The 16,007-nt window shown below is 45.4% G+C and overlaps 1 protein-coding gene across 9 annotated transcripts in view; it reads left to right on the top strand.

Moving 5' to 3' along the window:
* RYR1 (ryanodine receptor 1) overlaps nucleotides 1–16,007 on the top strand; it is a 128,776-nt gene that overhangs the window by 88,956 nt on the left and 23,813 nt on the right. For 5 of the 9 annotated variants that reach the window (XM_027515916.1, XM_027515915.1, XM_027515912.1 and 2 more), the window contains 5 exons: nucleotides 1,212–1,300; nucleotides 1,395–1,523; nucleotides 1,607–1,711; nucleotides 4,425–4,506; nucleotides 7,036–7,223. In XM_027515916.1, the coding sequence (XP_027371717.1) occupies nucleotides 1,212–1,300; nucleotides 1,395–1,523; nucleotides 1,607–1,711; nucleotides 4,425–4,506; nucleotides 7,036–7,223 (593 nt within the window). Of the gene's footprint in view, nucleotides 1–1,211; nucleotides 1,301–1,394; nucleotides 1,524–1,606; nucleotides 1,712–2,192; nucleotides 2,220–4,277; nucleotides 4,308–4,424; nucleotides 4,507–7,035; nucleotides 7,224–16,007 lie in introns of all 9 variants that reach the window. The other 4 variants (XM_027515911.1, XM_027515910.1, XM_027515909.1 and 1 more) reach the window with 1 other exon arrangement.

Below are 16,007 nucleotides of genomic sequence, written 5' to 3'. Positions count from 1 at the left end.
CGAGTTTGATCCCTGGGTTGGGAAGATACCCTGGAGGAGGGCATGGCAACCCACTCCACTATTCTTGCCTGGAGAATCCCATGGACAGAGGAGCCTGGCGGGCTACAGTCCATCGGGTCACAAAGAGTCAGACATGACTGAAGTGACAGCAAGCATGCACACATGGCACATAGTAGGGGTATGTGAAGCTACTGGCTCGGTACATGTGTATGTAATGTCAGATTAGACACCCCTCCTGGGCCTCAGTATAAACATGTACTGTATTTCCTGCTGTGGGTTGCAGTTAGAAAACATTGAAAAATTACTACATGACAATAGAAACTTCACAAGGGCAGAGACTTTGTTTTCTTTTATTCCTGTATCCCCAGGGCCTTGAACAGTGCCTGCATATGTGCTAAGTCACTCCTGTCATGCCCAACTCTTTGCAACCCTATGGACTGTAACCTCCCAGACTCCTCTGGCAGTCCATGGGATTCTTCAGGCAAGAATGCTGGAGTAGGTTGCCCTGCCCTCCTTCAGGGGATCTTCCCAACCCAGGGATCGAACTCGAGTCTCCTGTGTTTCCTGCATTACAAGCAGATTCTCTACCACTAGCGCCACCTGGGAAGCCCTGAACAGTGCCTGGCACAGAGTAAATGCTCAGTAAATTTATAGTACTAAAGTATAAGTGACCAATCTTCATCTATCATTAGCATATAGCATGTGCTCAATAAATATATATTGACTAAATGAACAAGTAAATGGCAGATGCTTATCTCCTCTGATTCTCAGTAGGTGTGCAATGAATTTTTTTTTGAGAAATGAATGAATAAATAACCAATCTTCCATCTCTCCAGCACATAGTAGGCATTCAGTAAAAAAAAAAATTGCAAATGGCTAAAGGTTGAATCTCCATTTCCCCGTGCTGTATTATAGATGCTCAGTAAATATTTTGGGGGGAAAATGAATAAATGACCTTCCACTACATCTGGCACACAGTAGGCCCACAATAAATATTTATTACACAAAATGGATAAATGATCCTCCATCTTCCTCTAACACATAGTAGGTACTGATAAAGAGTTATTAGAAATGATTATATGCTTTCTGACATACAATAGGCACTCCATAAATATTTATTGCATAAATGAATAAAGGGCCCACTGTCCATCTCCTCTAGCACATGTCCATCTCCTCAAGCTCAATGAATGAATAACTTTTCGTCTCTCTAGATTTCCAAAATTACCTACGGACACAGACAGGGAATACAACCACTATTAACATCATCATCTGTACTGTGGACTACCTCCTGCGGCTGCAGGTGAGGCTGTGAGGCCGTCCAGGTGTGACCTGGGCCGGGGACTGTTGGGCCATAGCTGGCCCCAGTAGCCGCTCACACTGCGTCTACCCGCCAGGAGTCCATCAGCGACTTCTACTGGTACTACTCCGGCAAGGATGTCATTGAGGAGCAAGGCAAGAGGAACTTTTCCAAGGCAATGTCGGTGGCTAAACAGGTGTTCAACAGCCTCACCGAGTACATCCAGGTAGGGTTCGCTCTCTGGGGGAGGCGGGGCAGTCTCGCATCCCTCGCCCTCCCTGGTGGTCACGTAGAACCTTTGCCACCCAGGGCCCCTGCACTGGGAACCAGCAGAGTCTAGCGCACAGCCGCCTCTGGGACGCCGTGGTGGGATTCCTGCACGTGTTTGCCCACATGATGATGAAGCTCGCTCAGGTTCGGGCCCCTCCGTTCTTCATCCTACTGCCTCCGGACATCCCCTAACTGGCATGTTTACAAGTTTTGCCCCCTCAGTCAGTTTTCCACCCCAGGGTTCCCAGCGGGTTCCGGACGGGTCCCATCTTCCTTCTGGATGGGCTTTCTGTATGACCTCGCCTCCTCCCCTCCACCGCCAATCGGCTGGTTATCCATCTATAGTTCCATTGGTCTGCGTTTGGGCCCCGCCGCCTCCAGCCCAGAACTCCTCTATGGTTGGTTGGTGTTCACACCAGTCGGATAGATAATCAGTCGATAGACTGTGGAGGGGAGGAGGCGGGGTCATGCAGAAAGTACATCCAGAAGGAAGATGCAACCAGTTTGGAACCCGCCGGGAACCCTGGGGTGGGAAGTTGACTGATGGGGATAGGAAAAGGGTTGGCTTCTAGATCTGGGCCTGAAGCTGAAGCAGTGTTTTGCTTCTTTATTCTGCTTGCGGCAGATGACTCCTATCCAGGGCGTCCATGATGTAAGGTCCCTGTCGAGCCCCGTCTCTAGCATCTTCATGCTCCCTTTGCCCCACCAGCCCCACCCCTTTGCAGTCTTGTCAATTGTCTCACAAACACCTTATCCGTTTGCTCTGCTTGTCTGGTAAACATATTTCAAGGCTGCCAAATGCACTGCAGGAGGGCTCAGCATCTGAAAGGGCACCATCCAGAACCTAGATCAGTTCAGTTCAGGTCAACGTATTTCAAGGCTGCCAAATGCGCTGCAGGAGGGCTCAGCATCTGAAAGGGCACCATCCAGAACCTACACATCCTACGTAAATACATCGGTGTGTTTATTCCAGTAGTTTTCCAGCAGGTGGCAATATTTTATATTTTATAATTTCCCAACAGGAAGAGTCTTGAGGAAGGGAAGCTTTTTCTAATTTACTCAAAGGCGCCACAGGGGCTGGCAGAAACCCTGTCTGGTGTCATCTGACCTTTTGAAAGAAATTGAGTTTAACTACACAGTTTCTCAGTGTGGGTGAGTTGAAGTCAAGCTGTTGTAATCTTAAAATTCTAGAGAATACTGGTATCTTTGTGGAGATTTCCAAATCTTACAGAATTAATTCATTAGCCATAGCCTAAGTTAAATTGCAAAAGCTAGAAATCCAATGCAAAGTGGTGGCTTACAAAAAAAAAAAAAGAACTTATCAGCTCACATCACAGATCAGATCCTGGATCTGATCTGATCTGTGATGTGAGCTGATAAGTAGAAACGTCTATCTCCTCTCTAGCTTCATTATCAAGCAAGCACTTCCCAGGGCCTGGAAAGAATGGTGTCCTGGGCTTCCGTGAGCCCCTCTAACAGCTTCAGAGGGGAAAGAACCCCTCTTTAGCTCCAAGAAAAGACTTGCCATACTCTTACTGGACTACAGAGTCACATGCCCATTCCTGAACCAATCACCCTGGTCAGGGAAAAGAAAGCTCTGATTGGCCAGACCTGGTCCAATACCCACCCCTAGAACCAGGAAGGTGAGTTTAGTCCTATATTCTCTGAGAGCAGGATTGTTGAATCAATTAAGTAGCTGTGTCTTGGGCAGGCACACACCACAGGCACTCACCAGGATCTGAGATCCTGGAATGTTGGAATCTTTGAGTCAGAATGCAGAGCTTTGGAATCATGGGAAAGTGTTAAGATTAGAGGGCTTTTTCCCAGGTGGCACTAGTGGTAAAGAACCTGCCTGCCAATGAAAGTAGACATAAGAGATGCGGGTTTGATCCCTGGGTCAGCAAGATCCCCTGGAGAAGACAATGGCAACCCACTCCAGTATTCTTGCCTGGAGAATCCCACGGACAGAGGAGCCTGGCGGCTATGGTCTATAGAGTTGCACAGAGTCAGGCACGACTTAAGCGACTGAAGCAATTTAGCACGCATGCACGCACTTTAGGATTAGAATTAGCAACTTAAAAACTAGCATGGGGTAGCCTTACATCAAGCCTTACAACTAGCAAGGAGGAGCCTTACATCCCATTTACCTGGTACCCTTACCCTTCTTCCATTTTATTAAGTAGAACCTTATGAAATTACCACTTTGTTGGCGAGACATGCCTGAATATTGGCAATTTTTGTAGTTCAGCCTCATACAAATAGGGACCATGAGGCAGAACTTGATCATGTTGGAGACTTCTGTGGGCCCTCCATGAGACACTATAACAGGAGAAGCAAAGTGTCCCCACATTCTTCCCAAAAGGCTTACCAGAGAGCCCATAGCTGTGTCCTGCAGCCTTCTTCCTGAACCCAGAGTCTCACTTTTTTCATCACATACTCATTCAACAAACATGGGTCAACCTCCCACCATAGGCCAGGTGCAGTGCTGAACTCTCATCCCTTCCCAGATCTGTGTCAGTGTCCCCGGTATTTGCTCCTGTCTGTCTCTGTCTCTCTTGGTTCCAAGCGTCTGCTCTCAGCCCCATACTCCTCCCAGCCCTCCTTGTCAACCAGCCCTTGCCACTACACATCCCCCGTTGGGCTCACTTTCCCCAAAGTGTCGACCCCACCCCCACAATCTTGTCTGTCTGCCCTTTGCCCTGCTTCCGAGGAACATGTCTGGACTCGGGTCCCCTCGGAGGTAAGATGGGGAAGGAAAATGGTCTTAGGCCCTGCTGGGTGGATGGAAGCAGCTGGAAGTGGGGGAGGCATCTCTGCCAAAAAGAACCCTCACACAGCTGGGGTGTGGGGTCCCTAGGACTCAAGCCAGATCGAGCTGTTGAAGGAGCTGCTGGATCTGCAGAAGGACATGGTGGTGATGTTGCTGTCACTACTAGAAGGTAAGTGCCCAGTGGCTGGGGGTAAGTGGAGGGCACCAAGGTGCAGACAAGCTCGAGAATGGCCCTCAGACCCAGGAGAGCCTAAGCCTCAACCCCATCTGACGTCATGTCAGGGTCAATGCATTTAAACCGCTGTAATAAGCTCTCCAGACACTTACTGAGCACTTATTATGTGCCAGGTCCTATGTACATATGGTAATTTATTGATTCCCCAGAGAAATCTTAATCAGGGGGGTGGCCAGGACACTTTTTAAAATGTCTGCCCTGAATCATTATTTATTTGCTGAATGTGTCAGTTAGTTCTTGCTGCCTAACAAATATTCCTAAAATGTAGTGACTTAAAACAACCATAATTTATTAGTAATAAAGTAATTTAACTTGCAGACAAAGACTTTTTCTATAGCGGTTCATAACAGCATCCTCAGTCTTTCATATGGCTGCATATTACCAGTTGTATTGTGATACAGTGATTCATTTAACCACAACCCTATCAATGGACAGTCAGGGTTTGTTTGTTTGTATGTGTTTATTTATTATGTATTTATTTTTGGTTGCACTGAGTCTTCATTGCTGCACACAGCTTTCTCTAATTGCAGCGAGTAGGGGCTACTCTTCATTGCAGCGCACGGGCTTCTCATTGTGGTGGCTTCTCTTGTTGCGGAGCAGAGGCTCTAGGCACACGGGCTTCAGTGGTTGCAGCTCGTGGGCTCAGTAGTCGAGGTGTGCGGCTCTGGTGCGTGTAGGTCAGTGGTTGGAGCACACGGGCTCAGTCGTTGTGGCTCCCAGACTCTGGAGTGCAGGCTCAGTAGTCGAGGTGTACGGCTCTGGTGCGTGTGAGTCAGTGGTTGGAGCACACAGGCTCAGTCGTTGCGGCTCCCAGACTCTGGAGTGCGGGCTCAGTAGTCGAGGTGTGCAGCTCTGGTGCGTGTGGGCCAGTGGTTGGAGCACACGGGCTCAGTAGTTGCAGCTCCCAGACTCTGGAGTGCAGGCTCAGTAGTTGTGGTGCACAGGCTTAGTTGCTCCCCGGCATGTGGCGTCCTCCCAGACCAGGAATCAAACCTGTGTCCCCTGCACAGGCAGCTGGACTCCCATCCACTGTGCCCCCAGGGAAGTTCCACATTCAAGGTTTTTAAAAAATATTTTGCTATGACAAACCATTTGGCAATGAATAATCCTCCTACAATGTCTTAAGTTTTTGGTAACTAGTCATTAGCTTTTAAAAAATCAGATTTAGGGACTTCCCTGGTGGCTCAGTGGTTAAGACTCTGTGTCTTCCAGTGCAGGGGGCACAGGTTCCATCCCTGGTCAGGGAACTAGGGTCCCATGGTGCGGTGCATGGTGCAGCAAAAATAAATACATAAATCATAAATATAAATTAAAAAAATCAAATTAAAAAATCAGAAATCCCTTTAAACATTTTGTTTTTGAAAAATTGAAAGACTCAGTGCCCAGGATCTACATTCTCACATGGCAAAAGTCAACTGAATTGGATTAAATAACAAAATCATATCAATATTCAATCTGATGTTGATGACAGCGCTACGATTAGATAAGAGAATGTCCTCATCGTTTAGAACATATATGTGGAAATGTTTGGGGTAAAATGCCTCATGTCTGCAGCTTACTCCTTAATGATTCAGTGAAAAAAACAGAGGGAGAAGTATTATAAAGCAAACACGGCAAAATGTAAGCCATTGATGTATCTGGAATCCATGAAGTTCCCTTGTACTCTTGGAAACTTCATGCATTAATACATTTGAGACTATATGAAAATTGAAAGGTCCAAAAGGAAGCTGGAGCCAGTTTGGGGAATTTCCTGGTAGTCCAGTGGTTAGGACTTGGCAGTTTCACAGGCATGGCCTGGGTTCAATCCCTGGTCATGGATCCTGCAAGCCATGTAGTGTGGCCAATAAACAAATAAAAGTGAGATTGTGTTTGAAAAGAAGCTGGAGCCAGTTTGCTTTGGGGGGTGGAGCGTGGTGTCCTAGTTTACCAGTCTCCACCTCTCCCTGTTGTCTGCCCTTCAGCCTACTTCAGTCTTCTATGGACCTCCCTGGCCCCTATGGACTTGGGAAAGACTTAGGTGTGTGAGCTCTGAGGTCTCGCCTCTCTAGGTTCAAGTCCGCCGCAGCGCCTCACTGGCTATGGAACCCTGAGTGTGGACTCTCTCTGAGTCTTTTTCTTCATCTGTACAAGTGAACAGGGACACATGTTTCTTACAAAGATGAGGTCACATCAATGTAGCAGTTGCCATGGCATCTGGGACCTGCTGTTAGCTGATGCCGTTGTTATCGTTATTGATGACTCCCCCAGCTATAGGGGGAGGAGGACGAAGACAGGATCAGCCAGGTTCACACCTGATGCTGTTGCAGAGCAGGAAGTGACCCTTTGGGGAGGGGTCAGAGCTGGCCAGGAAGTTCCACCAGCATAGGGCATCCTGGCAGCTCCTGAGCTGGAGAGGGAGGCAGGCCTCATGGGGATCCAGAGAGGAGGTGCTTTGGGGTCACACTGACCGGGGGCTGCCTACAGGGAACGTGGTGAACGGCATGATTGCCCGGCAGATGGTGGACATGCTTGTGGAGTCCTCATCCAACGTGGAGATGATCCTCAAGTTCTTTGACATGTTCCTGAAACTCAAGGACATCGTGGGCTCTGAGGCCTTCCAGGACTATGTCACTGATCCCCGTGGTCTCATCTCCAAGAAGGACTTCCAGAAGGTGGGTACTGGGAGGTGGATGGGTGGGGGTGCTAATGGCCACTTGTGCACCTGCCTGGCTTCCTGCTTTGGTCAAGAGACTCTTCTGGGCACCTCCATTTCTTTATCTGTAAAATGGGAATAAAACCATCCTTGGCGGTTTTTTTTTGGTGTTTTTTTTTTAAATAATTTCATTTATTTAAGAAAATTTTTTAGCTGTGCTGGGTCTTCGTTGCTGCACCAGCTTTTCTCTAGTTCAGGCGAGCAGGAGCTGCTCTCTAGTTGAGGCGTGCGGGCTTCTCATTGCAGTGCCTTCTCTTGTGGAGCACAGGCTCTAGGGTGTGTGGGCTTCAGTAGTTGCGGCTCCCTGGCTCTAGAGCACAGGCTCAATAGTTGTGGTGCATGGACTTAGTTGCTCTGTGGCATGTGGGGTCTTCCCAGACCAGGGATTGAACCCATGTCTCCTGCATTAGCAGGCAGATTCTTTACCACTGAGCTAGCAGGGAAGCCCTTGAGCTTTGTTTTTGTTTTGGCTGAGCAGCATGTGGACTATCAGTCCCCAAACCAGGGATTGAACCTTCCCCTGCATTGGAAGCAGGGAATTTTAACCACTGAACTGCCAGGGAAGTCCTCCTTGGAGTTGTTTTGAAGATGAAATGCATTAATACAAATAAGAACTAGTATTTCTATTATCATTATTAATAGTCATAATTTTATCATTATTATAAATAGAGATCAGTTTTTCAGTTGATAAACATCCATTGGGTTTCTGCTCTGCATTGGGCCCTGTGCTGGTACCATGACCATGGACAGAGCAACGACTGAGACAGACACAGCCCTGCCTTCATGGGGCTTATAGACTAATGGGAGAGGCAGTCACTAATGACCACTGCAGGTCTAAATAATGAGACTGTTAGGAGGGAGATGCAGGAGCCAGCTTTATCCAGGAGTCCACTCACCTGGCTTTGCCATCCTTTCCACCCCAGGTAAGTCACTCATCTGCTCTGAGCCTCAGGCTCCCCATCTGTGAAATGGGGCTAAGATAATAACATTAACTGTTTCAAAGGACTGCTATGAGAGTGGGCAGTGGGCGAACAGTGGATAATGACTGGAACACAGAATACAGGAGATATTGCCTGTTATTATTTCTGTTATTACTGCCAGATCTTTTCCATCACTATTTTATCTTTTTCGTTTCAAATAACTTCAGGCTTATGGAGAAGTTGCCAAGAACATTACATAAAATTTCTGCATACTGTTTCACCCAGATTGCCAACATGTTAACTTTTTACGTCGTTTGCTCTGTCATGATTCTCCTTTACCTCTAAATACTTCAGGTAGTGAGAATGAGTTCATTCCCTTACATAACCACAAAACATTTATGCAAATCAGGAAATTAACTTTGACACAATGCCGCTATCTACAGATTTTGTTCAATTTTCACCCTTGAAGGAAGTTTTTCCCTTGTCAAGGATCCAGTCTAGGATCGGAGATTGAATTTAGGCATTGTGTCCCCTTGTTGCTGCTGTTCAGTCACTCAGTCGTGTCTGACTCTTTGCGACCCCATGGACTGCAGCACGCCAGGCCTCCCTGTCCCTCACCATCTCCTGGACTTTGCCCAAGTTCATGTTCATGGCATTGGTGATGCCTGTCTCTTTAGCCCTCTTCAATCCCGAACCCTTCCTTGGTTTGTCTTTGCCTCTTATGAGCTTGGCATTTTTGAAAAATAGAGGCCAGTTGTTTTATAGGATGGCCCTTAGTGTGGGCTTGTCTGAGCTTTCCTTGTGATTCGACTGAGGTTATGGACTTTGACAGGAATATAAGAGGAGCACTGTGTCCTTCTTGGCGTATCATATCAGGAGGTACGTGCTTTTAGTTCTTCACATTTCAGTTTGCATCAGCTCGGCTCACTTGGTGAAGGTGTTTACCAGGGTTTCCACTGTAATGATACTATCGTTTCCCTTGGAACCTTGTGAGGTTGTGCTTTGAGGCTATGTAAATATCCTGTACTCAGGTTGGCATCCGTCAGAAATGCTTGTGTCAAATGATTATTACTCTGGCAGTTGATAAGTGGTAGTTTTTTAATTTTCTGATATCCTTTACCTTTATTGTGTGTGTGTGTTCAGTCATGTCTGACTCTTTGCGACCCCAGGGACCGTAGCCCGCCAGGCTCCTCTGTCCATGGAATTTTACAGGCAAGAGTACTGGAGTGGGCTGCCATATCCTACTCCAGGGGATCTTCCTGACCCAGGGAACCAACCCACATCTCTTGTGTCTCTTGCATTGGCAGGCAGATTCTTAACCACTAGTGCCACCTGGGAATTAGGTACCTTTTAGAAAATTTTTATTGCAATATAGTTGATTTACAGTGTTCTGTTAATTTCCACTGTACTGCAAAGTGATTCAGTTTTACATATATAGTTGGTGATGGACAGGGAGGCCTGGCGTGCTGTGATTCATGGGGTCCCAAAGAGTCAGACACGACTGAGCGACTGATCTGATCTGATCTGATATTAATTATGGAGTATCACAGGATGTTGAATATAGCTCCCTGTGCTATGCAGCAGGACCTTGCTGTTTATCCATTCTACATGTAATAGTTTGTATCTGCTAAATTCACACTCCCAATCCTTCCCTCCCCCGCACCCCCTCATGCAACCACAAGCCTATTCTCTAGGTCTGTGAATCCGTTTCTGTTTGTGTCATATTTTAGATTCCACATATAAGTGATATCGCATGGTATTTGTCTTTCTCTTTATGACTTACTTTGCTTAGCACGATAATCTCTAGGTCCATCCATGTCGCTGCAAAGTCATTATTTCATTAATTTGTATGACTGAGTAGTATTCCATTGTATACATGTGCCGCATCTTCTTTTTATGTCTTTATGGCTGCACTGGGTCTTCACTGCTGCATATGGGCTTTCTCTGTTTGCCAGCGGGGGCTACTCTTTGTTGCCATGTGTGGGCAACACAGTCTCACTGTGGTGCCTTCTCTTGTTGTGGAGCATGGGTTCCAGAGCATGCAGGCTCAGTCGTTGTGGTGCACACGCTTAGTTGTTCCGAGGCACGTGGAATCGCCCCAGATCAGGGATTGAATCCACGTCTCCTGCATTGGCGGGCAGGTGCTTAACCACTGGACCACCAGGGAAGTCCCCGTACCACTGGGATTATCCATTCATCGGCTGATGGACATTCAGGTTGCTTCCATGTCTTGGCTATTGTAAACAGTGCTGCTATGAACATTGGGGTGCGTGTGTCTTTTTGAATTAGTGTTTTGTCTGGGTATATGCCCAGGAGTGGGATTGCTGGATTATATAGTGATTCTATTTTTAGTGTTCTTAAGGAACTTCCATACGGTCCACACCAATTTACATTCCCATCAACAGTGTAAGAAGATTCCCTTTTCTGCACAGATTAAGTACCGTTTTACTGTAAGGAAGAGTTTTTCCTTTCTCCTCCATTTGCTTGTTTTTTTATGCATTTGTTCATTCATTTATATCGGTATAGACCTGTGGCTTCTTATTTTATCCTACGGGTTGTAATTGCTGCTGTTCATCAGCATTTAGAAGGCAATGGCACCCCACTCCAGTACTCTTGCCTGGAAAATCCCATGGACGGAGGAGCCTGGTGGGCTGCAGTCCATGGGGTCGCTAAGAGTCGGACACGACTGAGTGACTTCACTTTCACTTTTCACTTTCATGCATTGGAGAAGGAAATGGCAACCCACTCCAGTGTTCTTGCCTAGAGAATCCCAGGGATGGGGGAGCCTGGTGGGCTGCCGTCTATGGGGTCGCACAGAGTCAGACACGACTGAAGTGACTTAGCAGCATCAGCATTTAAATAAGCCAGGGTCACCCAAGTTAAGTATAAAGTGCCCCATGCCTCCCAGTTGTCCTCCGAGAGCCTCCCTCCCTCTCTGTCTCTCCGCTTCTCAGCCACGCCTCCCAAGAGCTGTCTACACTTGCTCACTCCTTTCTCACCTCCCACTCCTTCCCTCATTTGGGGTTTGCTGGCTTCTGTCCCTGTCACTCTCCTGAAACTACACCAACTAAGATCATCAGGGATCTCTCCACCCTACAATCTCTCCTCTGACTCGTCATCTTGACACCATTTGCCACGGTTGGCCACGTCCTCCCCCATCCCTGGCAATGCCTGCTTCCTTGGGTATCTGTGCCACCCACCCCTGGGACCCCTACCTTCCCTGGCAATTCCTCACAGATTCTTTTTTTTTTAGGATTTTTAAAATGTGTACCATTTTAAAAGTCTTTATTGAATTTGTTACAATATTGCTTCTTTTTTTCTATGTTTTGGGTTTTTGGTCCCAAGACATGTGGGATCTTAGCTCCTCAAATAAGAATTGAACCTTCTCCCCCTGCAATGGAAGATGAAGTCATAACTACATTGCTACCTAAGCTTTAGGGAGAAGGGATAATATGTATCATGTTCTCACTCTGTGCCAGGTCCTATGTGTAAATGAATGGTAATTTACAGCAACCATGAAGTAGTAAGGACTATTTTTTATTCCCATTTTACAGAAGTGGAAACTGAGGCACAGGGAGGTGGAAGTGCTCTGTTTAAGGTCACACAACTAATTGACAAGTCTGGGATTTGAATTTAGGCAGTCTGACTCCAAAGTACACTGCCTCCAGGGTCATCCACTTACTAGCTCAATAAATAGTCAATGAGCACCTCCTGAATGCCAGGCCTGCTCTGGGGAGTCCTAGCCCTACTCTCTCAACCAGCAGATTTTCAGCAAAAGTCTGAGGGGGGAAGGGAAGAACCAGAAAGAATTATGCAGGAGCTAAAGTCATGTCATCTATCTATCTCTCTCTCTCTCTCTCTCTCTCTCTCTATATATATATATATATATTTTGGCCACGCTGTGTGTCATGTGGGATGTTAGTTCCCCAACCAGGGATCGAACCTGTGCTCCCTGCAGTGGAAGCATGGAGTCTAACCACTGGACTGCCAGGGAAGTCCCCTGCGTCATTTATCATTTTAAAAGGACTCTACTCAGCAAAGGAAACCATCAACAAAATAAAAAGGCAACTTACAGAATGGGAGGAATATTTGCCAACCACGTATGTAATAAGGGGTTGATATGCAGTGCACACAAAATGTTCACAATAACTCCAACACAATAAAATCAATAAATCTATTTAAAAATGAGCAAAGGACCTGAATAAACATTTTTAAAGAAGGCATACAAATGGCCAACAGGTACATGAAAATGTGCTCAATATCACTTATCATCAGGAAAATGCAAATCAAAAAAACCACAATGAGATATCACATCACACCTGTTAGGACGGCTGTTATAAAAAAAAAGAGAGAATGAGAGAGATAACAAGCGTGGCAAGGATGCAGAGAAAAGGGAACCTTTGACCATTGGTGGTGGGAATGTAGACTGGTGCGCTATGGAAAACAGAATAGAGGATTCCTCAAGAAATGAAAACTAGAACCACCATATGACCCTGCAATCCCACTTCTGGATATCTGTCCAAAGGAAATGAAACTATTGTCTCAAAGAGAGGTTTGCACTCTCATGTTCATCGCAGTATTATTCACAAAGGCCAAGGTGTGGCAACAGGCTAAGTATCTGTCAATGGGTGAATGGATAAAGAAGGTGGTGTGTGAGGGGACGTATGCATACCTATGGCTGATTCATGTTGATGTTTGACAGAAACCAACACAATTCCGTAAAGCAATTATCCTTCAATTAAAAAATAAAAAAAATTTTTAAAGTAGAAGTACTATCAAAAAAAGAAGGTGGTGTGTGTACACACGCAATGAAATATTATTCAGACATCCATTATTTTTATAATTTATTTATTTTATTATTTTTATTTATTTTGGCTGTTCTGGGCTTCGTTGTTGCACAGTCTCTTTGCCAGTGGTGGGGGCTACTCTCCAGCTGTGGTGCATGGGCTTCTCATTGCAGTGCTTCTCTTGTTGTGGAGCACGGGCTCTAGGGCAGGTGGGCTCGGTAGTTGTGGCCACGGGCTTAGTTGCTCTGTGGTATGTGGAATCCTCTGGGACCAGGGATTGAACCCATGTTCCCTTGCATTGGCAGGCGGATTCTTATCCACTGGACCATCAAGGAAGTCCTGCAGTATATCTAGAGATACAGGGAGTGTCCTGATTATTTTTTATAGGTATCCAGTATTCCACTTTGCGTATATATTATGGTTTATTTGATAATTTCCTATTTTTCTTCAAAAATAATTTATTATTCTTATTGGTATTTTTACTTACCTATTTTTTTTTTTTTGGCCATGCTTTGAGGTGTGTGGGATCTTAGTTCCCTAACCAAGGATCCAACCCATGCCCCCTGCATTGGAAGCACAGAGTCTTAACCGCTGGACTACCAGGGAAGTCTCTGAGTATTCCCTGTTGATGGACACTTGCTTTGTGCCCAGTCTTTTGCCATTACAACGCGTGCTGTCATTAGGGCTGCCATGCATATTTGTACAAGCCGTGCACTGTACAAAGGTGCCAATGAATAGCACAGATATTGTAAATTTGTACCACAGGTTTCCAGCAGATGGAAGTAAGTGTGTTGAGGAAGGCTCCTTGTGGGCCACTAGCAATGCTGACCAGAACAATATGTACATACATCGTTTTGTATGTGCAGTTGTATCTGAAGATAGACTTCCAAAAGTGGGATTGCTGGCTTAAACAGTAAATGCATTTGTCATTTGGACAGATTTTGCCCTCTGTTTTTCCTTCTCATAAGCAACATGTGAGGCTGCCTGTTCCCCACAGCCTCACCACCAGACCACATTTGTCAAATATTTGGATTTTTGCCAATCTGATAGGTGAAAAAGGGTAGTGCTGTGCAGTTTTAATTCACATTTATCCTGTTATGAGTGCCGTGAAGCATCTTTACACATTACTTTGGGCTTCCCAGGTGGCACTAATGGTAAAGAACCTGCCTGCCAATGCAGGAGATGTAAGAGATGCAGGTTCAATCCCTGGCTCAGGAAGATCCCCTGGAGGAAGGCATGGCAACCTACTCCAGTATTCTTGTCTGGAGAATCTCATGGACGGAGGGTCTTGGTGGCCTAGTGCCCATAGGGTCACAGAGTCAGACACGACTGAAGTGACTTATCACGCACACGTTACTTCTTTTGTATTACTTGTTCAGTGAACTATGTCCTTGGCTTACTCTTCTACTGGGATGTTAGCAGTTTTCTTCTTGATTTCTAGGAGCTCTTTATATATTGGGCTGCTTATAACTTTGCTAGTGATATGAGGTGTACTTCTTTTTCCTAGTTCATCATTTGTCTTTTGCCTTTGCTTATGATGGCTTGTTTATTTGTTTTTGGGGGAGGAGGAGTTTGGACATGCATAGAACTTATTTTTTAAATTAAATTTTGTTTTCTGGCTGCACTGGGTCTTCATTGCTGTGCTTTCTCTAGTTGCGGTGAGCGGGGGCTACTCTCTAGTTTCCATCCAAGGGCTTCTCGTTGCGGTGGCTTCTCTTGTTGAAGAGCACAGGCCATAGGCACACGGGCTTCCGTAGTTGCAACACGCTAGTTGTGGCTCCCAGGTCCTAGAGTGTGCAGGATTCGGTAATTGCAACACCCAGGCTCAGTAGTTGTGGCACACAGGCCAAGGTGCCCCGTGGCAAGTGGAATCTTCCTGGACCAGGGTTTGAACTCATGTTTCCTGCATTGGCAGGCAGATTCTCAACCACTAGACCAGGGAAGTCCAAGACTTGATTTTTATGTAGAAAATCACTTAAAATATTTTTATTAATTTTAAACAAAATAGGTAATACAGGGGTACATTCCTTTTATAAAGAAATTCAGAACTTATAGCTATGGTTGAGGTTACCTTTGATCCCTACCTACAACCCATTCAAAGGCTGCCACGGTTATCCTCTTGGTGGTTCAAATCTCCAGACATTTATTTCTGCATTTCCTTTCATATGTAAATCTGCATTGAAAAACATACAGAATTATTTTAGGGTTTCCCAAGCTCTTCATGGTTGACAGAGTTCTGGACAGTTTGCAAAACACATCTCCGATGATAAGTACTTGGCAGATTCCAAAACATCTACTACAGTTTGGAAAGCCCTTCCTGGTGGGTGACAACATATCTCAGGCTACTAATTTATTCTTAGCACTATTTTGTGGTTTTCTTTGTTTTTTTTTATTAGCAAATGTTTTTGTACATCTCTCTGAATTCAGGACTTCCTTTTAAAAACATCTTTATTGAGATATAATTCATATACTATCAAATTCACCCATATAAAAGGTATAATTTAATGGGAGGGATTTTTTGGTATATTCACAGAATTGTGCAGCCATTGCTACAATCTAATATTAGAACATTTTAATCACCCCGAAAAAAGAAACACCATGCCCTTTAGCAGTCACTTCCCATTTCCCCGACTCAGGCCCCTGCCAACTCTAATCTGCTTTCTGTCTCTATAGAATTGCCTATTCTGGACACTTCATATCAATGGAACTGTCCAGTATATGGTCTTAAAAGGGTTTCCTTTTATTTAACAAGCCACAGTGTCATTATCATCCCTAACTGAAAACAAAGCAATGAAGACAAATGGAAAAGATCCATAGCTCATTAAATCATCAAATGTCTGGTCTGTGTTCTAATTTCCAGATCTTCAAAATATCACATATAACTTTTTGTAATTTCTTTGAAGCAGCATCCAAACAAGGTCACCTAGTGCTATTGATTGCTAATTCTTCTCTTGTAGAAAAAGAACAGCTTTATTTCTGTCTTTATTTTTTGGCCGTGCGGGGTCTACGTTGCTGTGCGGGCTTTTCTCTAGTAGC

Source organism: Bos indicus x Bos taurus, chromosome 18 (assembly GCF_003369695.1).
Source record: "Bos indicus x Bos taurus breed Angus x Brahman F1 hybrid chromosome 18, Bos_hybrid_MaternalHap_v2.0, whole genome shotgun sequence".
NCBI lineage: Eukaryota > Metazoa > Chordata > Mammalia > Artiodactyla > Bovidae > Bos > Bos indicus x Bos taurus.
This window is presented reverse-complemented; position numbering and strand designations above follow the sequence as displayed.